Source organism: Acinonyx jubatus, chromosome B1 (genome assembly GCF_027475565.1).
Source record: "Acinonyx jubatus isolate Ajub_Pintada_27869175 chromosome B1, VMU_Ajub_asm_v1.0, whole genome shotgun sequence".
NCBI classification, from domain to species: domain Eukaryota; kingdom Metazoa; phylum Chordata; class Mammalia; order Carnivora; family Felidae; genus Acinonyx; species Acinonyx jubatus.
Window position 1 is genome coordinate 183,525,214 of NC_069382.1, and position 26,523 is coordinate 183,551,736.

At 38.8% G+C, this 26,523-nt stretch overlaps 1 protein-coding gene across 7 annotated transcripts in view; it reads right to left on the minus strand.

Annotated features, from left to right (window-relative positions):
* Positions 1-26,523, minus strand: part of LOC106986839 (cytosolic beta-glucosidase) — a 229,931-nt gene that overhangs the window by 82,381 nt on the left and 121,027 nt on the right. For 2 of the 7 annotated variants that reach the window (XM_053217512.1, XM_053217511.1), the window contains exon 5: positions 16,174-20,519. The exons of 3 other annotated variants lie outside the window; for them this stretch is intronic. In XM_053217512.1, coding sequence (XP_053073487.1) covers positions 20,317-20,519 — 203 coding nt within the window. In that variant the 3' untranslated portion in view covers positions 16,174-20,316. Of the gene's footprint in view, positions 1-16,173; positions 20,520-21,535; positions 25,914-26,523 lie in introns of those variants that run through there. 2 more of the 7 variants (XM_015085052.3, XM_053217515.1) reach the window with 2 other exon arrangements.

Here is a 26,523-nt window from a genome sequence, read left to right on the forward strand (position 1 = left end):
ATCAAAACGTATTTCTTCACTGCAAGTTGTTTGTGGTTCCATGAAGGGACACCAAAATGAGAAAACCTACCCTCCCCTTCTTCCCTCCTAAATCTAATTCCATCTTCTGGAGACAGGAATAGGGCATTGACCAGGGAATATATCCCCAAAAAAGTGGTGCCCAAACTAAATCATGAAGGAGCCCAGAAGATACTCCAGGTGGAAAAATAGCTCACACCAAATCAAACTACAGAGTGCGGCATGTTCCAGGAACTACTACTAGGATCCAACTAGGGCAGAAGCTTAGGGTAGTGAAGAGGGGTGAGAGGTAGAATCCGAGGAATCGTGCAATAATGACTCTCAGGACGGCAGACAGACCTGGCTCATGGCAGGAACCGTCAGAGATAAGGTTGAATAGGTCATCTAAGGTCCTGCTGACTGGAGAACAGAAACGAACTTGACAGAAACAGGCTCCTGCTAGCCTTCAGAACTGTGTTTGCTAAGCAGTTTTGCGCACTTGAAAGCAATCTGGGTACATATAGGCCTCCTGACTATAGTTTGTGTTACCTGTAATTATTATTAATTAAGGCAGAGACTCATGTCTATGAAAGTAGTGTGGAAATCTGCAGGGTTCATTTTTGTATTTGTCAACTTTTATTTGAAAACAGCAGGTGAAATTCTGATTTGAGCAACGTTTAGCCTCAAACTATCATGCAGATTGTTTTGGTATCCATGTAATTGCAAAAGACTGCTTTGGTCGAAGCTCCTGAACACTTTTTATTGCTAATTTTGGCAATAAACCTGTTAATTAGTTAATTGTAAAACATTAGTGAATCAAGCAAAAAGAATCCATCTGTTTATAAAATTTCAAAGATCTCTTCTGGGCATAACATTTAAAAACAAGAGCTGGCTTGCACTCTATTGCCTACTAACTACAGACCATCTCTTTGGAATATTTGTACAGTCTCCACTAGGACTAAGAGGTGATATTTTAATGCAACCATTTGCCATATTTGAAGGCAATTTTGTAGGTAGATGGTGCTGCATACCATGTGTTTCAGGGACTGTTAGAAAATGAAAAATTAGTGAGGGATACACAACTTTTTCATTGATATCCCAAGCTGAACCTAGAAATAATTAGCCAAGCAGGAAAAGAAAGCAGAAGGACACTGCACACAGGAAAACACAGTTATAAAAGCAAGTCAGAAAAACAACAACAGAGGACTGCAAAAATTCCTAACAAGGAGAACCAGCAGTGCACACAGAACAGGGCAACAGAGAAGACTGGCGAGTTGGACAGGGTCCAGACTGTTACAAACTTAAATTTCCATAAAGAAGAAACCTCCTGCAACTTTACTAACATAGTGTGGGGAATCCACTGAAAATCTTTCATCTAGTGAGTGTGGTAAAGAATTGGTTTTTAGGAGTATGATGAAAAACGTTGTGAATCTTCCACTTGGAAAACTGGGAGGATCCTAAGGTCTTCCTTGTCCTAGCTCCCAGAGGCAAGTGTAGTGGAAAGCCTGGAAAAAGCCTGGGCACCCAAAAAGGAAGTAAGAGAAAAGGTCACCACACTAAAAGCCAGAGATGTGGGTTCTAGTTTCAGCCCCATACTGACTAGCTGGGTAGCAAAAGCATGGAGTTCATCTTCCCTGAAGCTCTACTTTTCTTTCTAATTGGGAAAGTTGTATGGGGACACATTTAGTCTGGGTTTGGAGGAATAGATTGATACGGTTCCATCCACAGTCCCTTCTGTGTATAGCTCAGTTATTGATAGCCATCAGAATATAGAGATGGCTTTAAGGAATTCCTCCCACCCAAAACAATCTGATTCCTGACATGAAGGTACAGGGCCAGAGGCCATATCACAATATGGGCAAAGGCACCCAAAACTGGAAGTATGGAGGTTTCGGGGAAGAAACAAGGTTTGGAATATAAAACTACTAGCTGCTAGTCCGTGGTCTAAAATCACACATAGATGATGTGGTTTTGATGGAAACCCAATTATAATGGAAGTTACTACATTTGTCATAATCTGAATTTTTGGTTCTGACTTGTAACTTAATATCCGAATTATTTCCATTGATATTTTTATTGCCGATCTTCATAGTTTTTTTTATTCCATTAATTATCTGAATTTGCTCTTGGATCTTTAATAAATAAATTTAACGATAACAAAGGTACTGTGCCAGTATATAGTCATAAAAATCACTTGTTCTCTTTCTTTCTACATCCCCAAACATCTTAAATATCCTTCTAATATGCAATTAAAACGAGTACAGAGTTGGCTTCTGGAGAAGAGGGTCAAAGGACCCCAAATTCTCAAACATTCTTTCATTTATGCTTTCCTTTGCTGTGGACTTCCTTATGTCTTGATGCAACTAGCTGTTTCAACATTACGAGGGTCCCAGCCACCAATAATTCCAATGCTCGTGTTTCTGCCTTATCCTAGATTACCTAGTTGTAAGTCAGAATTCCATTTATTTCTTTATATTAAGACCTGGCTTTAATATTCTCACCTGGGGGGGGGGGGTCCCAGTGGCTATCTATTATTAAGTACTCTGATTTGCTCATGAAATCCTCACTTAAATATTCATCAAAACTTGAAGAAGTTAAGGTATCAGGATATGATGAAGTAGAAGGAGCACTGAGTTAGGAGTCCAGTACAGTCTTGAGAGCTGGGTGGCCTTGAATAATGCATATAATCTCCTTCAGCCCCAGTTTCCCCAACTATAAAACTAGGGTGGGACCAGTTATCATTTTAGATGTCCTCCTGTTAAAACATTCTGAAATTTGATTTCCCAGGCTGCTTTTGGGAGCATCCATTTGCTTCCATACTGGCAAGCAGAGGCCAGTGCTATTATAACCTGACAGCTGGAGAGATAGACAAAGACTAAAAGCTTCCCTAAGTGTTCCTGATCCTCCTTTTTTGTAAATAAATGAAAAGACTTCATTTTCCAGAGCAAATCCTGAGTTGCAAATGCCATTTTTTTTTCTTCATGGGGAGGTAAAAAAAAATTAGCATTTAAAAATATGCCACCATGTAACATTTCGTTTGTTTCCATAATGTCTGATTTAAGGATAAAGATCTTTTTTTCAACACTGAAAGCAAAACCTCCTAATTCATCTGGCTTACGGGATCATTTACATATCCAATGGAACATTTATTTTATCTGACCAGAATTGAAGATGATACAACATTCTCGGCTGAGATTAAAAATATATAAGGATGGAATATTGATGGCAACACACAATATAGAGGAGAACAGCCCAGATGATGCACCGAGGATGATAAGAATGAAATGGTTCCTAGCTAAAGTGAAATCATAACCTCAAAAGATATAGATTAATGACAGTGGTTTCTAAGATTGAAAAAGGAGAGGCAAGGATAAAAGAGGAATAAATTTAAGCATTTCAACAAAGGATGGGGAAATTTAAAGGATAATGTTAATTGAATTATGTGTTGTAACCAGATAATACTCCATTATACAGAGATGAAAGCCACGGTCATATCAAACCATCTAGTCGAAAGATGTCAACTTGAATCTGCAAGGGTTATTTTTAAAGTGGCAGACTCTAATATGAGTCTGAATTTCAGGAGTACAATTTTAGTTTAAGCTTATTAATTTATAATGGTGATAAACTTAGTTTGATTGCTCAGTAACATATATCCAGATTTATGACAACACTGGGATAACTGAATGCATTGTTACTTTTCATCTAGAATTCATTGATTTGTTTTGTGTCTATTTACTGAGGTCTCCTATGTGTCCATAATCCCAAGTGGCCCATAGGGCCCGGTTTTTTCAAACTACATTCATTCAACTAACCTTTCCTAAGTACCTTCTGTGTAGAAAGTGTTGTGCTAAAGTTCAGAGCCTAAAGGACATTAACGCACTTTTTGAGGACAGGAGCCGTATCGTTTTCACATGCCTAGCAAGAGGGCCGGACCTAATTTTTGTCACTGGTGAATATTAAAACAAACAGAACATTTTAGGGAGGCAAATACAAAATCAAATAATATTTTACATGTCTACAACCATGAACTAAAGAAGTTGGAAGAGATCTTATATGTCATTGGATCTAATGTTTCCTAAGTTTGTTTCATGGAATAAAAGTAATGGATGTTACTAAAACAAAAGGGGGTGGGAGATTCCTTCGTCAAGTAAGTCTGGAAGGCAGCAGTGCCCCACCGCTATGCCACCAATGCTGCTCAGCTCAGGTCAACTAAGTTTGGAAAAAACTGAATCAAGCAAGTTTCTTCTCAAAGACTTTGACATGCCAGAATTTTGTCTTTATCTCAAAATCAGATATAGCACATAACATCTCCAACTGTGTTCATCCAGGGGGCACTTTTGCAGAGCCACATCTCCTGAAGACAACGTTCTAACCTTGGAAAAGGATCAAGTGGTCCATTTTCCTGGTTTCAGCCCTTAATCCCAACCACCTTTCATCTAGCAAGAGAGAACTTTGTCCCTCTGCTTAAATAATTCTGTGAAGAAGTGATTCATCCTATTTTTTGAACAGACTGTTTCTATAGTTGGACAGCCTTAACCCCCCCATTAGAGATCTTCTGCAACTTGAGCTGAAATCACCTCACAGTCCACTGAGAACAGGTGTCAGCAAACAATGGTCTGCAGGAAAAATCTGGCCTATTGTTTACTTTTGCATGGCCCTCAAGTTCTCAAGATAAGAATGGGCTGTACATTTTTTAAAGACTGTAAAATAAAAAATGAAGAAGAATACACAATAATGATCACATGTGGCCCACCCAGCTTAAAATATTTACAATCTGGACCTTTACCAGAGTTTGCAGACTTGTGCCCTAAAGTAGTAGTTTCCAGACTTTGAACATGCACTCTGTAGCGAGCAACCTCAAAAGTAGTACCAAAGGATCCCTGCATCCTTGTATTCAAGTCTTTGTACAATCTCTTCCCCTTGAGTATGGGCTGGATTTAGCAATTCACATTTATTCTATTCTATTCCATTCCATTCCACTCTATTCAACAGACTTGCTTCTATTTTGTTGTGTTGAATAGAATGTGGCAAAAGTGATGGAATGTCTTTTCTAAGATTAAGTTATAAAAAGACTGGCTTCTGACCTGAGTGCTCTCTTGCCCTCTCGCACTCGTCTACTCTGAGGGAAGCCAGCTGCCATATTGTGAAATACCACCATATTTCCTACCCTATAAAAGGGCAAGGAAAGCAGGAAGTCCTCCAGCCAACAACCAATGAGGAACTATGGCTTCCAGTCCAATAGTCTAGTCTTCAAGGAACTGGATTCTACCTACAAACAGGTAATTGAACTTGAAATGCATCATCCCCCAGTTGATCCTTCAAACATGATTATAGCACTGGCCAACAGCTTTATTTCAAGTTCATGAGAGACCTTGGGCTAGAAGCAGCCAACTAAATTATACCCATATTCCTGATCCATAAACACTGTAAGATAATAAATGTTTGGTGTTTTAAGATGTCATGTTTTGGGATAATTATTACCTAGCAATAGATAAGTAACATATATTCCCATCAGAAAAAATTTTTTCAGTGTGCTATCCCAATGTATGTATATTTACTTATGAATTATAAACATGCATTCCTATAAAATTGACTTTAATTACTAGGAAAGCTTACATTCTTTAAAATTTTTAGGTAAAAATACAGGGAATTTTTAATAACTTTTTTATGGGTATGGACCCTACTGGATTGGTTTGTCCGTCCCCTGATGTGTCCACATCTACTTTGAAGAACAATGTGATAGAATAACATACAATATCGTACTAACACAAGCACTCCCCAAAGTTGTAAACATAACATTTGTATGATCACTATATGCTTTCAATAGAATCAGATTTTTCTGTCTAAAATATTTTATTTCTTCAGAAATGTTAGTTCTTCATTCATGCTAATCAGTGGACAACTCATCACAGATGTCACCTTGGAAACCTATACTTAAGTCTGTAGAAAATTTCAGATGTCTGAGAGAATTTGTTCCTGTCTTAAGGGTTGCTTGGCCACTGAAGAGGAATGTTAACAGCTGTGGGAGAAGCAATTAGTGTCCATTCTATCCTGATTGACAATTCTGTAAAATGCCCAGTAGCATTTTCTATGGTTTTACAAAATGGCGACCTTCTGTTTCAGAGTGCTGGGTAGCTATTGAGTTCCGGGTACAGTTATCATCTTGCAGATGCCCCATGTGGCTTCCAATTAGAGAACTGGGCCTAATTTCACTCCCCAACCAGACTGAAATATAAGAGACAGATAAGACCTTCAGAGTGAGGCATGGACAGAGATTTCAGGCAAGCAGAATACATGAATATCAACTTTTAGGACCATTCAATTAAAAATGCAAAAGCAGAGCTCTCTGAGAAACTGGGAGACTCTGGATGAAAGGAGAGAGATTAGTGAGAACCCTGCAATGAATGCTCTGTTTTCATACAATGCCCTAATCAGGAGGACAAGTGGCAGTTGTTAAGAAGCAGTGAGATTCAGAACAATGCCTTTCCCCGGGAAGTAGTCACTACAAAACAAGAGCTGTAGTAGGACAATACTGACTTGTACACATGAAAAAGAATAATTACTTTAAGACACTATGCTCCACATTTGGGAAGCTTCCCTGGCCCAAAAACAAAAATACTAGAAACTGGAAAGTAGTGGGTTATTTTTCCCTTGGCCTCCGAACTTCCTATTTTTGTCACTATGCATTTCATATTATCCCAATTATCTAAGTTAGTGCATTAATACAGAAATACTATGATCTTCCATTTTCCCTAATTAAGACTATTAGGAAGACATTTTATGCTCTTATTTTTTTAATGAAATTCAATTTAAAGTCACTGTATCAGATCTTATTAGCTGCTACATTATAACATACAATATTTCATTGGGGGCAAAGTGCCTAAATCAAAAATTAGATCCAAACTTCAAAAATACAAACTATGATAGTAACATAGTCATGGTCCTTTGCATATATTTCATCCTGTATAAAATAAAACTTTCCTTGTGTCAAGTTTTAATCAAGAATGTCCCCAGGAAATACTATGCCATGGAAGATCTAGGAAGAAATTGTACCATTCCATCTTTTGAATAATAGAGAGTCCAAATTAAAGATTGTGAATATTTTAAGAACAGTCTAAGAGGTGAGAAAAGGAGTTGAGACACCCTATATCGTTTTTTTTTTAAAGAAAAATGGGAAAATTTCATTTAGTTAATACAGCAAGTGTATTGAAGTGTTAACTGCATGCTAAGCATGAAGCTGATCATCGTGGTATAGGATAACGTACTGCAGGAAGATATCTCCAGTATCTAGCACATAGTAGTTGCTCAATACAAGATTTTTGAATAAATGGTAAATACCTTACTGTCTTCCCATGAAGGAACATACAACCTACTTGGAATTAATGGGCATTACTTCATGTAATTTTCATCCTATATCTATGAGAAAGGAAATATTTTTAAGATAATGTTAAAAATTTTTTAAGTTTCCTTATTTATTTTTGAGAGAGACAGAAACAGCAAGAGTGGGGGAGGGCAGAGAGAGAGAGGGAGAGACAGAATCCCCAGCAGGCTCTTCTCTGTCAGTGTATGTAATAGGTCAACTTATAAAATATCAGAAAGCTTATTGTATATAAGTTCGGCTTAAACTCACCTTTCATGAATAATTGAGATAAAAGCTTATGTAGTCCCCTATTAGGGTTATCGGAAATTACTAACCACCCTATCTCACTTCTGTAACTTCGCCTGCTTGCTGAATAGGTAACTTAGGTTGCAAAATGCTCCCCCACCCCTTCTACCAAGATCTGGCCTAGGCAAGACCAACATGTAAAAAGTCACAAACTCACTGCCCCACGGTATCTTAGGTGTCTATGATTGGTCATTTTAAACGCTCTTAGGACAAAGAACTTTAAACTGATAGGTTCCTGCCAAAACTAACGTCTGTGTGTCACAATATAATTGGCCACCATGAAATGCTATAAATTGTAACTGGTTAACTAAATAATGAGGTACTCTGACTTGCTAAAATCCATATAAACTCACTGCTACCTTTGTTCGGGGCCATTCTCTGCAGTTTTCTCCTTAAGATCAGGAGATCAGGTTTGGCCCAGCTGTGAATAAAATCTTGCCTCGCTTTCTATTCGGCATCTGGCAGGTTTTCTTCGACAGCACCCTGTTTCACACAGAGCCCGATGGGGGGCTCACACCCACAAAACCGTGAGATCATGACCTGAGCCTAAACCAAAATCAGATGTTAAGCTAATTTTTTAAATGAAGAAACTGAGGTTCTGAATCTCAAGGTCAGAGAACTAGAGAGCAGTGGAACAGACTTCAACCCTGTCTGTCTGACTCTGGAGTCCAGGTAAATAACTTGGTATCTTCAGCTACTGATGTTTTGCTCTTCTGAGAGATAAGGACTGCCCTCAGTGATCCCCTGCTAGTCCTTCAGTCCTGGACTCTTGCTAATGTTTTCTTCTCTTGTCTATTATTCTCCCTTAGAAATGATACAAAATAACAATTCAGTTTCCTGCGGGAAATCTTCCAGCCGTAATTATTAAAACACAAGTAAACATGTACCTTTGAAGCTTGAGGGAAAACCATATTTCAAGTCAAACCTTAGGGGCTACCTGGAAAGCCACTTGGCATGTACCCAAAGCTCAGAACAACCACCTCCAGGACAACTGATACTCAGGGATGTTTTCTTTGTCATTGCTGGACAGGAGGGACCTTTCTCAATGATTTTCTGTCACCACATGAAAGTGATAAGTTCTATGAACAGTTTAATGGCCAAATAAAGGATTTCTGGATACCCCATAGAGGGGATTCTCAATTTTGCTGTGCTCCCAGTACATCTCACAGATATGCTTCGAGGACACATCGATGTTCAAATTTCCACCAGGGCTTGGAATTGTCTATTTCTCTTGAAACAGCTCAGCACTGGCAGGGTTCAGCTGAGACTAAGGATAAAGCACCTTAGGAAGTTGACAGTCAATAAAATATGGGGCCTTGTTTTGAGCTGATGGGAGTAAAAAGGTTTTTTATTTAAGGTCTGACTTTTTAAAGCCTTAATAAATTTGAATAAAAGAAACCGTAAAATGGGTAAAATATGCCAGAAAGTAAAAATGACCACTGGGATTCCTCAACCAATAGGGACAAGTGGTTTTGCACAGCCACAATAGCTTCTTGCCTGATTTTCATTTTTGTTTTTGTTTTTACAACATTACTTTAATTTACCATTCCTCCTTAATACTCCCTCACTCTTGAAGGAGGTTAAACAACTCTTGGCCAACAGACTTCATTCATTCACCCAAAATCAAATCTGACTGAGAAAAGTGGCAACTCTGAGTCCCAAAACATTGACAGATTGCCAACTGTAAAAAAAAGGCAGGAACTTCTGGAAACACCACAGAATTGGTCACACCCACATTTCTGTAATGTCTGATCTGTAGCATATCGTTGGTCTATACTGAATTCTTCCCACAAACATGGCTGTTGGAGGTTAGAGGTTTGCTCTTCGCATGCGCTCCGGGCGTCTTACTCAGTCTTTGCACCCCTGTTTGTCAGACACACTAGATAGAGGTGAATGATCATCATGAGAATCAAGCAAAAGTTTTAAATCTCAGAAGTTCTTTTAAATCTCATTGGGTTTATGGGGTCCCTGGGTGGCTCAGTCGGTTGAGCCACTGACTTTGGATCAGGTCATGATCTCATGGTTTGTGAGTTTGAGTCCTGTGTTGGGCTCTGTGCTGACAGCATGGAGCCTGGAGACTGCTTCCAGTACTGTGTCTCCCTCTCTCTGCTCATGCTCACTCTCTCTCTCTCTCTCTCAAAATAAATAAAACATTTTTTAAAAATTAAAACAAACGATAAATCTCAAAAGTTTACAAAATGCTTTCAGATATACAATTCAATCCTTGTAACAACTTTGTTATGAGAACATGCATTCTACAATGAGGGAAGAAATTTGGAGATGTTCAATGACAAGATTAAGATGATCAAGGCATTTAAACAGTGGTGCTGGGAATCTACTTAGCTCTTCTGATTCTTAGGCCAATACTCCTTCCAGCTCTCCATCACTAAGGTTAGTTGACTCAATGGCATACACCACGGGCTCTCAACGTGAGGAGAGTCAGCAGCAGTGTCTGACAACTCATGAGACATGCAAATCCTCAGGTTTCTCCCCCAGACCCACTGAATCAGAAATTCTGGGACAGGGCCCAGCAATCCATGTTTCTACAACTTCTCTAGGTGATGCTGATGGCTGCTAATGTTTGAGAACCACTGGCATACACTTCCTACTTATGGTATCATGAAGTCATCTCAGAAACAGACCTTATATCAGTTGTCCTTCTTAAAGCTTCCAGAAGACTTGAAAGCCAGAAGGGAGCAGAATGTTTAAAGCTTAACCATACAATGCAGGTGCTGTGGCCTTTACTGGGAGATTTTCTCCCCCTAATCTCTATCATTTGGAGATAAAGGAAATGGTTTTTATTTCTTGAAGTCAAGATCATTCAACTACTCAATTTTGTTAGAGTAAAAAAAAACAACAACAAAAAACAAAACAAAACAAAACAAAAAAAACAATCTTTATTCTATGGAAATCCTTTCTCAAGGATCTTCAGTTCCTTCTCAGTCTGCCCAGGACAATGGTTTTATCCAATTCATGGGCAGCCAAAAAGAGTGACTACTTCTCCCCACCACTCACCCACTCCAGGCACACTGTAAATGCCTACTCTTTCAAGGGCTTTATTCCAGTGTATTTTAAAGTGTGCATGTCTTGGATTTCATCGAGAAAAAAGAAGGGAGGTGAGGCTCCCCTGTCATATGCTCCATAGCATCTGTACTTCTTCACAGTGCTCATCACATTTCTAATTACTTGTTCAATGTCACTGTCTAATTACTTGTTCCCCACATGTTCTCTATTAAGACTTTTAGAGGCCCTAAGCTCTGACACGATAATGGTGTCTCCTCCAACACCATATGGATTTTGAAATTAGGGAAAAAAATCAAAACTTTCAAATAAGTTTAAGGTGTCCAACAGGTTTTCATATTGCCCATGATGACACTTCAATACTTTACATCAAATATCATAGACTGAGCATAAGTTTTTAAATTAGGGAGGAGGGTGACTCTTCCTTTGTGGGTGTCCCAAGCATGGGGGTCTTCATGTTGGGTAAGCCAGCCCCATTTCTATCCAAATTGTACATTTCATGAGGATCAAGCTACATCTGTCTTAGTCACAGTGTAGTCCCACTGCTGGCACAATGTCTGAGCCAAGATAGGTTCTTAAGAAAGGTCTGATGAAAGAATAGGAGGGTGAGTGAGTGAGTGAATCAGTGGATGGATGGAGCAAGAGGAAGGCAGTGAGGTAGAAAAGCTAAGGTGACAGGGAGGGAAGGTGAGGGAAAAGTGGGGGTAGAGATGAGGCAGGAAGGGAGAGAGGGCAGAAAAGCAGATGACAATAAATCCAGTTGGTTACTATCTTAATTCTGCTATAGTTTAAGAGAGAGATGTACTGGTACTAAACTCCCTAGCCTACTGCTAGAGCTCAAAGAATCATCTGTTTCATTACTGCTTAATTCTAGAATAAATGTTGCCATCATCCTCTTATAGAATTATGAACTGTGTCTTTATTTACTTACATGGCACAATTTTCAAATACGTGACAGCCCATTGCTCATGTCTTTGTCATGGAATTAGGGAAATGTAGCATAAGCTTTAAATTTGTAGCCGCTGTCCAATCAATGAGGAGGGCCCACCATGCAGATAGCTCTGTGATACATGAAGTTAGCTATTCAACAGTTGCAGTCTTTGGGACTTTTTGATTTCTGTCACCCTGGAAAATGAACAGCATTTGTGCTGACAGCTTTTTTTCTTTCCCAATTCACCCCTTTCTAATGAATCTATTCTAAAGCATGTTACGCATTTAAATAAATTTTACACGCCATATCAAAACAGCAATATTAGCAGTACTTGTCGCCACAATATCCCATGCAAATTACAGAGAACTTACACATGCAATACATTTAGCCGAAATGGGGCTTTTCGATGACAGCAATCTTATAAGGTGTCAACACACAGCAATGATATGCAGACCCTATTTTCTACTTTTTCCTGATGAGAACAAAAGTATGCTTTGGCACAGCATTCAAATTCATCAAATAAGCACCCAAGAACGGATTTATTGCACAGGCTAAAGTTGAGTAAAGAAGGCCCATATGCTGTGTAAAAAAGCTTCTATATCTTTAGGTCCCCAGATCCTAATGTGACAAGGATATTATTATCCACTAGAGTCATAAAGCCTTTTATAGAGATATTTCCCCCCTTAGCCCTGTTATTTTAATTTGTGCACAGATTTTAGCACAGGCAATTTCCCCCTGCAAGGGCTTTTCACTAATAGAATTATACTGTCTTAGCTCAAAATGGCCTTTGGTTCTTAGTCCACTGGGCTCAAAAGATTATTTTCTTGTGTGGAGAGCTCTCCACACCACCCGGGAGCCCACCATTATCTGTACCGAACACCCCAATCCTCTACATCCTCCAACAGGCTACACAGCTGGGCCCAGCATGAAAATGACAACCATTCAAAACTCCACAAGTTTATTTTCCTCTGGCTGGGCATCTCGGCTTCTGGACTCCCGTCAACACCATCACAACACATGCCTTTCAATAAAAAGTGATCCTAACAGGATTAAATGTAATTTAGAGTCAATAAGGAGAAGTTTGCCATCGGGCAGAATTATAATAGACAGTATGATCAGAAGGTAGAAAATCTGGAAGGGTTTCAGGGGTGCATTCTACTGTAAAAAAAAAAAAAATGAAACAGAGCAGAGAAAAAAATTCATTCCTAGCCAAAACCTTTCACTAGTTCTATCTCTCACGCAAATCAATTCACAGTCTATTAAAGTAATAAGAACCATGTACTATCATTTACAGGGAGGAAAACGAGAGAGGGAGAGAGACATTTACAGGAGAATGGAAAGGTAGTGTGATCTCTCTGCCAGTTCTCTGTTGCTATGTAACTAGTAAGTAAAATATTTTTGGTTCTATACAACATGGAGAGGACAAAGGGTGCATGGCGGCCACCACAGACTTACATTTGCTGCAGGACAGTTCCCAAATCATGACTTCACAGGCAGCAGCCTTGGGAAGGCTGTTACTTTTGGAGAAGGCAACCCTCCACCCCTTTTCAGGGTGGATCTAGAAAAGTAATGGGAGAATTGAACAGTGAAACGGGCTCTATCCCAGGGAAGAATAATCCTCCACTGCAAGAAGAATGAGCTGCTTGCTTGGAGCTGCCTGTAGAGATGCCCATCACCGAAGCACTGCTTCAGTACAAATGGAAGAAACCAGGAAGGGAGATGGGCATGTTGCAAAAATGCATTGCCTGAAATTATTTCCCTAATTTCGAGTCTTCACATCACTATTAACAGAAAATAAGAGCTACCACTTATAAGACATTGTACTTACCACTTAATGGAGGAGTTTTTAAGTTATCTTGCCTGTGTCATCTCTCTTAATGCTCATTACAGTCCTAGAAAGCAGCTAGTTTTATTTTAATTCTCACTTCACAGATGAGGACAACCTTTTAGGTCCATCCACCATGTCACAAGTGTCAGGATTTCATTCTTTTTTATGGCTGAGTAATATTCCATTATTTATGCATGCCACATTTCTTTATCCATTCATCTATCAGTGGACACTTGGGTTGCTTCCATATCTTGACTATTGTAAATAATGCTGCAATAAATATAGGGATGCATATATCTTTTCAAACTAGGGGTTTTGTTTTCTTTGGGTAAATACCCAGGACTGGAATTACTGGATCTTAGGGTGTCTTTATTTTTAATTTTTTGAGGAATCTCCATATTATTTTCCCCAATGGCTGTACCAATTTATATTTCCCACCAACACTGTATGAGGGTTCTCTTTTCTCCACATCATCGCCAACACTTGTTATTTCTTCTCTTTGTTATTTTAGCCATTCTGACAGATGTAAGGTGATACCTCATTGTGGTTTTGATTGTAAATGCAGCACCTTTATTACGGGAGTAGTCTTGTTTGGGTATATGCCATAGCTGGGAAAAGTAATCAGCTCATTAGAAGACAGGATTCAAAAAGAAAATGGGCTGGATGAGTGCAGAAGCAAAGAAAATGTTTGGCATAGATGCTAGTAGTCTTAGAAAAAGAAGAAACCACACATCTACAACTTTGTGAAATGACTAGCTGTGGAGTATGGAGAATCCACTGAAGTTTTAGAGACATGGGGGATTTCATATTCAAATGTTCCAGTTCGGTTAAATTATGTGTCAGGGTGTCTTATTGAAAATAACCAGGGTGCCAGGACTGATTCTGCTGCAACTCTATCGGGAAAGAATATGAAGTAGCCTTTTGATGTTTGGAAACGCATGTATGGCTTGCAATTCTGGCTTTACTGCTCTACAGTTGAGACAAGTTATTTACCTTTTCTCCGCCTCAGCTTACTCATCTATAAAACAGGGATAATAACTACAATTGATCTCATTCGGTTCTTGTAAGGACTAAATGAGTCAATCCATATCTTAGGTTTCCATTGCAAATAAGAATCTGACTACCTAACATCCACTGCATCAGTGATTTAATCCACATTTATAAATTGCTTAGAATTGCCAGATATCATGCAAAAGGTACTGGAAATATTAAGATAAATAAGACCTCAAGTTGTTCACCATCTAGAAGGGCAGACAAATAAAAACATTATGTGCAGCAGAGATATAATATGTTGGTGATTACAGAAGAGATGTGGCAGTTAATTTTTAAATATCTCAAAACCGTAACAAGCACTTAAGACATATTTGTTGCCATGATGAGTGGAAAGTATCACCTAGATGGAGTGGTGTGTATGCTTGCCATTTTTCATCAGTTGTACCATTGTTCCTTTACAGAGCCATCAGCGACTTATCTACCTCCATGACTTCAACATGCAATGAACCACTGTGACAGATGAAGTTTGTCTTTAAAAATATTTTCTAAGGGCACCTGGGTGGCTCATTCGGTTAAGCGTCTGACTTCGGCTCAGGTCATGATCTCACACTCCATGAGTTTGAGCCCCGCATCAGGCTCTGTGCTGACAGCTTGGAGCCTGGAGCCTGCTTCAGATTCCGTGTCTCCCTCTCTCTCTGCCTCTCCCTGACTTGCACTCTGCCTCTCTCTCTCAAAAATGAAATAAAAACATAAGAAAAAAATTTTTTAATCTAAAAAAAAATAAAAATATTTTCTAATAATAAAACAGAAGCTAACTAATGACAACTTAAGAGTAAATTATAAAGAAGAAAAAAGTAGCCTTTAAAGCACAACCCCAAGAGAGATAAAAGGACATGTCAAGACATTACCAGTGTTTATAAAATACAGCTGTGTTTTAGCTCAGTATATGTAGATTATAATATATGCTTATATCCAATATATTCTCAGAATATATTATTAACTCTTCTATGTACATTTTTAGAAACTTTGGGGGGGAATAATTTTAGATTTACAAAAGAGTTGTAAAAAGAGTACTGAGCATTTCATACTTTCTTCACCCAGCTTCCCCTCATGTTAACCTCTTACATGACCATGCTTTATTTATTCAGCAAACCTAAGGAGTTCACATTGGCAAAGCACCATTAATTAAACTGAAGACTTTATTTGGATTTCCCAGTGTTTCCACTAATCTCTTTTTCTGTTCCAGGATCTGATCCAAGAGACCATGTTGCATTTAAGTTCCTGTGTACTTTCTATACATTAATTATAATTATATATTAACTTTTCATATATGCACTTCCTACCTTAAATAGAGCCCTTAACACATCAACTATATTCTGCTACAAGCAGCTTTCTAACTGGTTCCTACATCTTAGTTTCTTTGCCATCTTTTGACATATTGCTTTTAAATCTTCACCATCCTGCTCAGAAATCTTTGACTTGTTCTACAAGAAAACCAAGACCAAGACCATCAAACTCTCTATGTTCCAATCTTCCCACTCCTTCCCCAAGGTGAACTGGCCTGGGTGCTGCATCCCACACCAAAGTTTCATGCTTTCCACTTCCATATCATTGCCTATATTACTCATATTATCATACTGTTTTTAATATTATATTATTTCCCTTGCCCATGAAGCCATATTTGCCCACCCCATTTAGCAGAGAGCTCACCCTACCCCTACTGTCTAGAAAATTCACCCAGCATCATCTGCTATCTTTTCTTTCTGGTTCCGCAACGAGACCATGAACTTCTTTGGAGAAGAAGAGCTGTCTTGTGTGCATCGTTGAATGTCCACAATATATTGCACAGTTTAGTTTAATAAATATGTCCTAATTGGGATGCTGGGAACCTTATATTCTAATGATTATAAAAATAACGGCTATTTCCTATTTCTGGCCTGATACGTTAGGAGCTTGGAAGGTATTGCACCCCTCCTAACAAAACAACAACAACAACAACAACAAACCAAAAAATAAAAGCCAAGTTAGTAATTTTTCTTAGGTCAGAGAAGTGAGATCACAAGGAAAACCACTAACACAAAAATTGGAGAGAGAAAATCAGAGTGACAGTGAATCACCACTTACCAGAGCAGAAACCTGTGCAGGACATGGAGGTAGAACAGAACCAGAGTTAGAAACATCTATGCTGTAATTGACAAATTGCTGGGGGATCAGTGTGAACAAGTCTGACAGTTACAAACAATGGTGCACACTAACCCTGCCCTTCCCGTGTTCTGGAAACTGTCTGAACAGGTTACATCTGTCAGATTACTTATGTCTTACAAAAGCCTTATAAGGAGGCCATTTTCCAGATAGGAAAACTGAGGCACGGGAGGTTCAGTAAGCGGCTTGGTTAGTAAATGTCAGAACCAAGATGTAAATCCAGGTGAATGGGCTCCAGAGCCCACATTCTTAATGATTACTCTATATTTGCCTCATACCAGGTGCCAATAGCCTCTCAGACAAGGCCACATAAGCAGTCATGGGTCAGATGACATTTACAGATACCAGGAAAACCTAGGGCAACAGACATTTACTGTCTACAAGAAACATTCATTAACTCTCACCACTGGGGACCGCTCTTCCCTGTGACCCTAGCCCAGTGCTTCTACAACATCTCCCCATCTCACCACTGCCACAATTAATAAGGTTTATTCTCACTTCATGAAGGCCACCATAAAGTGCCTCTATGTCAAATTTTCTTCTAATTTCATTCTTCAAGGCTCATCATGCTTTGTGCTAAGTACTATATCCCTCCCAGGACAACTAGAGCCTAAAATATTGTCATCGGTGATGAATATGTGTTCTCCAGGTAAGGTGTATTGCTAGTAATTAAACAGTATTAATTCCATCAGCTTTGATTTATTCTGCTCTCTCAGTAATGAAGCCCAGTATTCTATTTTCTCTCTGCCTAGCACTGAGCAATAGAATTGGTGTTTAAGGATTATCATATAAATCTACTTTTTGGTCAGTCAGTGTTGGGGAATTTTTTCAATATATTACAAATGTATTCATTATTCCCTCGTTCATAAAAATAATTAAAAGCTACGGCCGAACACAAATTCCCAGAGCACAAAAGCCTGACTGGCATGCTACTGCCAAATACCAAGGTTGGCAGCTTCTTAGTTTACGGGTTTCTTAATGAGAACTCGTACCTTCTCATTCAATAAAGGGCTTAGGTGGACATTTCCTGCTGGTGTTCACAGGAGTTATAAAACTAAAACCCTACACATCAAAATGAAAATGGGCTACTGTTATTTTCTATATGTTTTTAGCAGTTCAGAAATAACTTACCCTAAAATAAAAACTATCCCCAAAAATCTGACAATTCTTGAAAAGTGATCCCCAGGATGTTAATAACATTCTCTTAAAAAAAAAAAAAAGCAAGGAAGGAGAAAGAAATACAAGTAGATCCAATCCATCATTGTGATATCCAAGTTTCTCCTTAGATAAAACAGACATAAAACATGTACTTTACAAGCCTCAGATGACCTTCAAGACATCTAAAGTACAGTATCTATGGATTTTTAAGTATAATTAACAACTCCTGTTTTTCCATTTAAAGAATCCAAGTTCTGTTTCTGTGACGGGCAAAAGCCAATCAATCTCGTTTTCAAATGCTAATACAAGCAATTAAAAATAACATTAATTAAAATACTGCAGGGGCTGTTAGATTTTTGGTGGTGGAGTTTTTTTTTTTCCTTTACCTAAACTCGTGACAATTCTAATTTACAGGACTAACTGAGGAAGCACCCTTGGTTTGATCCATTTCTGGGACGAAGAGCTGGCCCCTGAAACCCTGCTGAGAGCTGCAGAAAGCCACCGCTCTGTGAGGAAGCCCGGGCACTGCAGCTGAAATGCGTATTTCACCTGGTACACCAAATGTGACAGATCGTTTTATTTATATCACGAATATTAATTTTCTGGTTTTGGTAACGAAAATGTAGAGCTCATTTGTATTGTTGTAAAACTTGTAAATATGCCCTGTAGGATAAGTAATATTCAAAACAACATCCTAATTAAAAGGAAAACTCAGTTGTCTTGCAAGATAATATAAAGAGGGCACATAAATTGTAAATAAGATACATGGTAAAAATGAAAAAGACAGTCTGGATAGGAGAGGAATGAAATAAGATTTGGAAATGTGCTTTTTAAATGAACACAAATTGTGAGATAATGTCTCATTGAACAATAAAAATAACAAAACAGTGGCAAAGATGTAATAGAATTTCCTATGTATACCATTTTAATCTTAATATAATTTTCCCCAGCGCATCCACATTTATTGAACTACTACGACCATTTCTTTCTCACTCTGTCCAAAGTTACCGAGACAGTATTCTTTGCTGTAAATAATTCCCTGATTATGAACATGAAAACGATCTAGAAATTGACCACAGTGCTTTTTTAAAAATGACATAGTGTCTGCTCAGGGCCAAAGGCTTTATGGGAATGGCAAAGTATGTATAGTTTTCTCAGGGAAGCAGAATGAGAACACAGAAGAATACATTCCCCACGTCCTCTCCATAAGGCAACTCCACACCTTTGTTTCTTTTTCCCTTTATTCAAAAAAATGCAAAGGAGACTTCTATGACACCTGAGCCTATGGTGTGCTGGACAGAGCACAGAGCTAATGCCAAAGAAGTGCCGGGTCCAGGAAACAAGTACACATGTGACTTGAAGAAAATCTACATCAGTGCATCCTCAGTTTCTCAGTCTGCAAATGGGGGTGATGATACTTGCCTGTTAGCTTCAAGCTTGATCACAAATGAATGTTGAGTAAATACTACTTAAATATGTAGGTGAGAGTCCAAATTCACTAAATATGAAAAGGTTTGCTGGTGTGGACACATGACGTCCAGAGGAAGCCCTACATCTACTACTGACCCCAACTGAGGAAGTTCAGCAAAATGTCCAATTCCAATCCAATGCCATATACATCTCAGATGTGCACACACGTCTTCTACTCATGTAGGTCATTCAGTCTATGTGTGTATTTCATGGATGTCATCGATGTTCTTATAGATCTTAAATTCTTAAAAAATACTCAAAAGTATAGAATATGCTCTGCTTATTATTTTGCCCTCCATTTGATGTCACTGTGGAGTAGGAATTCGGTTTCTGCTGAACATCAGTTCAAATGCTCTTTCTGACATTCACAGTCTAATTTGCTTTATTAATTTATTATTTTTCGAAAATAATTCATCAGACAAGAGAAAGATGTACTTGTTCACGCATTAAGAAAACATGTGCCAAACACATCAACAAATCCATTTTATTAAATGTGTTATCAATTAATCCCTTTGTTGAAGAGAATGCATAACTGCATAATGTGACTAACTTTTAATTTTGATTTTTTATACTAGATTAAACAGTAGAAAAATTATGGACCACATGAAAAAGTATCTACAAAGCAAACAATAACTGACATAACCAGAAAAACTAGGTTCATAAACAAGTATTCTTATAATAAGTGGTCTTGCTGTTAGAGCTGCAAATCACGAGCATGCTATCTTTATAAATTTTGCATTATTTTTTTCTAGAAAAATTCTAAGGATTTAAATTGAAGTTTCCTAGTCTATCTGATTTCTTAACATAAAAATCAATTTCAGTGGTTTTCTATTCTATTTTTTTTCAAAGCCTCATTCATCCACATGCAAATAGAGTAAAGGCCATCATTAAATACATCCCCAGGCATTACATATTCAGACTCTATAATCATGGATCAGCTGGTAGGAGACGATTACAAAGGCAACTTGAGATTGTCTGAAGGATCACCAAAGCAGACATCCTTTCCAAAAGCAGAGGCCTCTTCTCCAGCAGACATGGGACAGCCGTCTTTTATAGACTTTCCTTTAGTCCATTATTTCGGATGATCTTGGCATACTCCTTGGCTGATGTGTAAGGGACTCGAGGTCTAGCAGGATCCTCAAAATCAACGTGGAAGAGACCAAACCGGCTACTGTACCCTCGGGTCCACTCAAAGTTATCCAGAAGAGACCATGCACAATATAATTTAAGATTGACTTTATCAAGCTGGATAGCTGATTTTTGTTTCAAGAGAGAAAATAAAAGAAAGGAAGAAAAAAAGAAAGAAAATTATCATCTCTGGGAAAGTTTTTTGAGAACTTCAAAATCATTGACAACCAGCATGGTATCTTTCTCCTGCAGGAGTTCACAGAAAAAACTTCTAAATTCTCTTTTCCAATTTTTTTTTTTTTAACCAAGTAGGGGCTCCACTCAAGAAGTTAAATTACATATCATTCTAATTATTTGGTTATTCACTCATTTTGATATGTGTTTTATTCGTCCATTAATTTACCCAATAAATATCTTTTTAATATCTACTACTTTTCAGACACAGAGAAACACACACACACACACACACACACACACACACAGTTTCTCTCTAGTACCTGGAATTATATTTATTCAAGACACTGCTCAGCTTCCAAGTGTAATCTCTAGATGATCCACAAAGTCCACTAGTAAGTTGGAAGAGATGATAAAAATAGGGCTGAAGAAGCCTTAGCCCTTGTGTCTCTATGACCAAACTGAGACATGTCTTATAATTCTGGAAACAGGACCCTAAAATGAAAAGGGTCAACACACCTCCCTGGTTATACATATATCTTAGACTGAGTAGGTACAAAAATGTGATGGCATCTCCTCTGCCCAACATCTAAACTTACAGTGGTGTTTAAACCCCCTAAAAGCCAAAATAATGGACCATCTCTCCCCCAAATACACTTGTGCACATATGCAATATTCTATATAATTTCATTTGTGGGTATCTGAAAGCCCATCCCTGGACTCTGTAGTGAGATACCAAAGTGTGGAGAATTTTCAAAGTAGTTTTACACCGATTCCCATCCTGTTAGGGAATTTAACTCACTTTTTAGTATTTTAAGTATTTCAATAAGTATTATTTTAGCATTAGGATTTAGTAATTAGCATTTTAATTTAATATCTTAAGTTTGGCAAAACTCTGGCATTGTATGAATTGCTGTATTGAATATGTCTTTTTAAACCAGCATTTTAATTTAATATCTTAAGTTTGGCAAAACTCTGGCATTGTATGAATTGCTGTATTGAATATGTCTTTTTAAACCAGGATAAGTGAACTCTATTTATGGGATGCACTCATATCTATTTCCCAATGCGGAAATTAAATAAAAAGGCAAGTTTCCTTCATAAGACAGACATATTCCTAAATAAGTTGGGTAAAAAGGAACATTCATATAATATACCAATTTTTAATGATATTAGGGATCACTCTCAACCAAAATGGCTCTTCTGGCATTGGCAAAGCAAGACCCACTCTATTTTTTTCTTTGATGTAAATCTGTGTTTGGGGGTTCTCTTAGAAGCACTATACTCATAAACTATTGCATATGTGTTGGTCTCCTAATCACCTTGGAATTTTTTTTTTACTATGGACACCCCCATAGACAAAAGGTTCCTGAGAAGTTAATTGATGCATAACCCCTCCACCTTTGTGCATGGAGGCGTGCGAAGTGCTGTACTTAGAGAGCGCCTTATGAATGGTCTCAAGGCAGGAATTAAGCCAAGCTAGATTGACTCCTTTTAAATAAAGTATGGTTGGAAAATGAAATACATAAGATTGAAGCACACCAAGTTTTGCAGGCATTAAAACATTTATAGATATCCCTTCTTCTACTTGTCCACATTACCATTCGTGTCTCCTCCCCTCTCTGTCAACCACAACTGCAAAACACCAATATTTTAAAATCATTTTTTTTAAGTAATTTAAGTTCTGGATGGCATATATATAAGAATTAAAATAACTGAAACCAAATACCAGGCCAGAAAACAAAAATCTCCTGTGACTGCCTTAGAATTCAGTCCGGAGACATGTAAGAATCTGCATTATTTTTTTTCTTATTTGCAGAACGACTGCCCAACACGAACGCCTGCCAGATATAAAGCCAGACAGTTTCTGAAAACACGCACAGTCCCACTGAACGTGCACAAAGGATTGATTCATGTGCTCAACCAAGGGATAAAGACGATGCCCTGCCTGCTTGAAAGGAAACAAAAAGGAAATGCTGACAATTTCATTGTTACCTGCCAGGAGTTCAGCTGCAGGTACTAAACTGCCCAGTGACGCTGGTGGGCGTAGCTGCATTTTCACTGCAGGAACATTCAAATAGAGAATCACCTGGCTGCTTAGGGCTGAGGAGTTAGCCTGCCGGATTCCTTCCCATTGTGCTACCACAGGGAAAAGTTACGAAACCATGCTAGAGCCTGTATGCCTCTGCTCTTCCAATCTCCTCTGGAACAGACAGAGACCATCATCACATTTCTCGTCAGTGTGATTTAGGAGGGCCCAAATCTTAGTAGGGAAAAATCACTTCTGTGAGTTCACTTTCTTTCCTTAACCAGAGTTGCAGGCAAAGAAAACAGACTGACAGGGACTACGAATGGGTACAAAGCACACGGGATAAAAACAACAAACATACAGAGCCAGAGTTTGGTTTTAGACAAAAAGGCCAGAGGAAAAGATCTCACAGTCAGCAAGTTGAACATAAAGATGCAAGGAGAAAAATATCTAAGACTTGCTAATATATTAACGTCTGAGTCAGGCTGTTCTAATTATAAGAACCATGTGCCAGTGTTATCCTACTCACTCACACACACATACACACACACACACACACACACACACACACACACACACAGCCCAGTTTTAGTCAAAGTGGGAAGGCTGAGGGGAATGGTTCTTTATCAGACCACCCTAATTCTTTACAAGTTCAAGGGGTCCCCAAACCACCCTCAGTTTCAATAATTTGCTAGAACTCACAGAACTCAGTGAAACCTGTTATACTCATAGCTATGGTCTATTATGGCAAAAGATACAAATTACCATCAGTCAAAGGAAGAGATGTACAGGTCAGAGACTGAGGGGCCCCAAACATGAAGTTTCCATCATCCCCTCCTCTAGGGGTCCTGGTATGGGCATGTGACCATACACACAAAGCATAGTCAATCAGAGAAACTCACTGGAGCTTCAGTGTCCAGAGTTTTTATTGTGACTTCATTACTCTGGCATGACTGATTAACTGACTGTCCATGTGGATGAACTCAGACTCCAGGTCAAGTGACACTGTGTAACCCAAAGCCCCCACCTTCAATCACATGGTTGGTCTTTCTGATGTTACTAGCCCCTATCCTAAACAAGGGCATTCTGTCAGGTATGACATAGATTTCCTCCCAAAAGCTGAAGGCAAAGGCCAACCTGCTATTTGGGCAAAACCAAATTCTTTACTACACACACACATGCACATATATACCTATTTTAAAAGCTCATTATTTTATGCTCCTGGGCAGAATCTTCTCAAATTACTGGTTTACGAAGTGCCGTGATTATGCCTGTGTTTGTCACATTACAAAAGGCTAATAATTGGGCACTCAGCTTCAGTGGGTTTTATTTCCTAACAGTTTATAAACAGAGATAGCCTTCGTTTTCAAGACTGCCTGGGACTATATAGGACATCCACAAACGTAGCACAACTGTTCAGCTGTCAAACAAACCACTAATCCACAGGCCCAAACTGCCGTGGTGAGGACCAGTGGAAGGGATCTGGACAGTGTAAAAGGCAGCCACCTCACAGAAGAAAAATGGCAGAGATAAAGCCCCAGGAAGGAGTGAGAAGAAAAAATACAAGCCTCTAGATTTCCGTGTTCTGGTAATGGCAGACTACATTACTTGAGCAAGCCCTCCTAATGAAACAAGTAAGCATGCTGGATAGAATTTTAAAACCAAATCTTCAAAACAATGAAAAGCTGAAAATTTCATAGGGAATTACCTGGCCACAGCAGAACAAAGAAATTGAGATTGATGGGCATGGTAGCTACTTTCACCTGATGGAATTGTCTATTCCTAGGAAATCAGAATCTTTTCCTATTACGCAGGGTGAGGATAGGTGTCAAAGCCCAGAGACACATGGAGGGAAATCTGAGACCCCACACATAGAAAACTAAGATCCCAAAGGACAAAACACTAATACCTCAAGGGCAGGATGAGCCAGAAGCAAACCAGTCACTGGAAAGTTTCAAGTCACCTGGTCGTTCTGAAAACATCAAGTCTGGGTCTTGGATGGAAGTGATTCCGAACTGAAGTAACTCCAAGTGTCTGGAAGATTCATATTCAAATACTTTCTGAAGGGAGAGATCTATATTCTAAGCCTTCAATTATTATCACAAATACTTTTAAGTATAATCATCAGCACATAATCAAATAATCAGAAAGACATGGGGAAATAACAATTAGAAAATCACTAAAATCAACAGACAACAGAAACAGACCCACAAAGAGCTCATTTATTAGCATTGTCACACTATAAAATAACGATGTTCACTATGTTTATACTGAAGAGATAAACTTGAAATATCTTCAAGGTTTATAGGGACCTATAAAAGTGATGTGGCAGATTTGGAAAAGGAAACAGTAACACTTGGGTTTGAATCCCAGATGCAGCAGTTACTAGCCATGGGACTTCAAGTTTTTCATGTGTACAATATAGACACTAACATCTACTCCTGGGGCTGCTGTAAAGATTAAACAAGACAGCATGGACTCAGCACAACATACTGCCCATGTGGGTTTCTGTTGTTTTCCACTCTGGCCACCCCTCAGAAGAATACAGTATCCAAAGTAAACATATACTTTGGTGTGCCCTCTCCCCACCAATCCAGATATTTTGATGAAGTAGAAACTGGGTTTAAATGAGCATCTGGGACAATGTAAAAGAGGAAGAGGAGTCACAAGAACAAACTTCAGTCTCAGAAACTGTAAGACTTAAGGGAGAGGCACAGACAGACTATATAAATCTGAGGACAGGGGTCTTTACATCAGTTGACAAACTCCTTTCTTTTCTCCAGGGTGACATCTCCAAGTCACTGCCTGGCTTCCTGCCTCCCTGAGTCTCGAGAAGCAGTCCGGAGACCCCTATAATGCCAACTTTCAGGTGTCCAAGCTCTCAAACTTAAGAGTTGTTAGTTGAGCAGGTGCATCCTGGGATTTACTTCGTGAACAGTAAATCTGATCGGAGGTATGGAAAAAACTAATAGCATGGGTCTGAGTCAAAATCCTTAAGTAGTGCATGGCTAAGTCTATGTCAGAAGTCCAAAAGGCAGGATGCAAAACAAGCTCAGATTCAAAGTCATTGAAATAGAATGAGAAGAGATCAAAGACAAAGGCAGGGTCTTGGGGAATGTCTGCAAAGGGTCATGGAGTATTTTCTATTTTCATTAACTTGTTGCCAAATATGTGGTATATAGAAAAATCTGGCTGATGTAAAGATATAGATCCAAAGCAAACATCAAAATGATTACTAATCCAGCAAGACATCGTTTCTCCAAGGGTTGACTCTAACTCCCTCCACTGTAACCAGTTGGAATCACCTAGGGCATAGCTAAAAAAAAAAGAGTTTGTTAGCCTCACCCCAGATGTACTAAAATCAGAATCTCTTGGGTTGTGTTATGAGCTAAATTATGTCCCCGCCAAAACCCGTGTTGAAGCCCCAACCCCTGGTACCTCAGCATATGACCTTATTTGGACATAAAGTCTTTAAAAAGGTGAATAAGTTAAAATGAAGTTGTTAGGGTATGCCCTGATCCAGTCTGACTCGTGCCCTAAGAAGAAGGAAGTCACCAGAGTTATGTGTGCACGGAAGAAAGACCAATGAGGACACAGTGAGAAACTGGTTATCTGAAACCCAAAAAGAGAAACCTCCGGAGAAACCAAACTTGCTGACCCCTCAATCATACGCCTCCAGCTTCCAGAACTGCGAGAAAATAAATCACTTGTTTAAGCCATCCTGTCTGTGGTGTTTGGTTATGGCAGCTCTTAGCAAACTAGGTACAGATCTGAGAATTTCTGTTATTAATAAACAACCTGAGTGATGTTTATACTTAGTCACGTTTTCGACTCCTAAGCCTAGGATAAGCTCTAAGAGTCCACCATAACTTTTTGAACACCAAGGCTTCCCTCCTGAGGTTATAAATGCGGGCAACTCCTTCAGT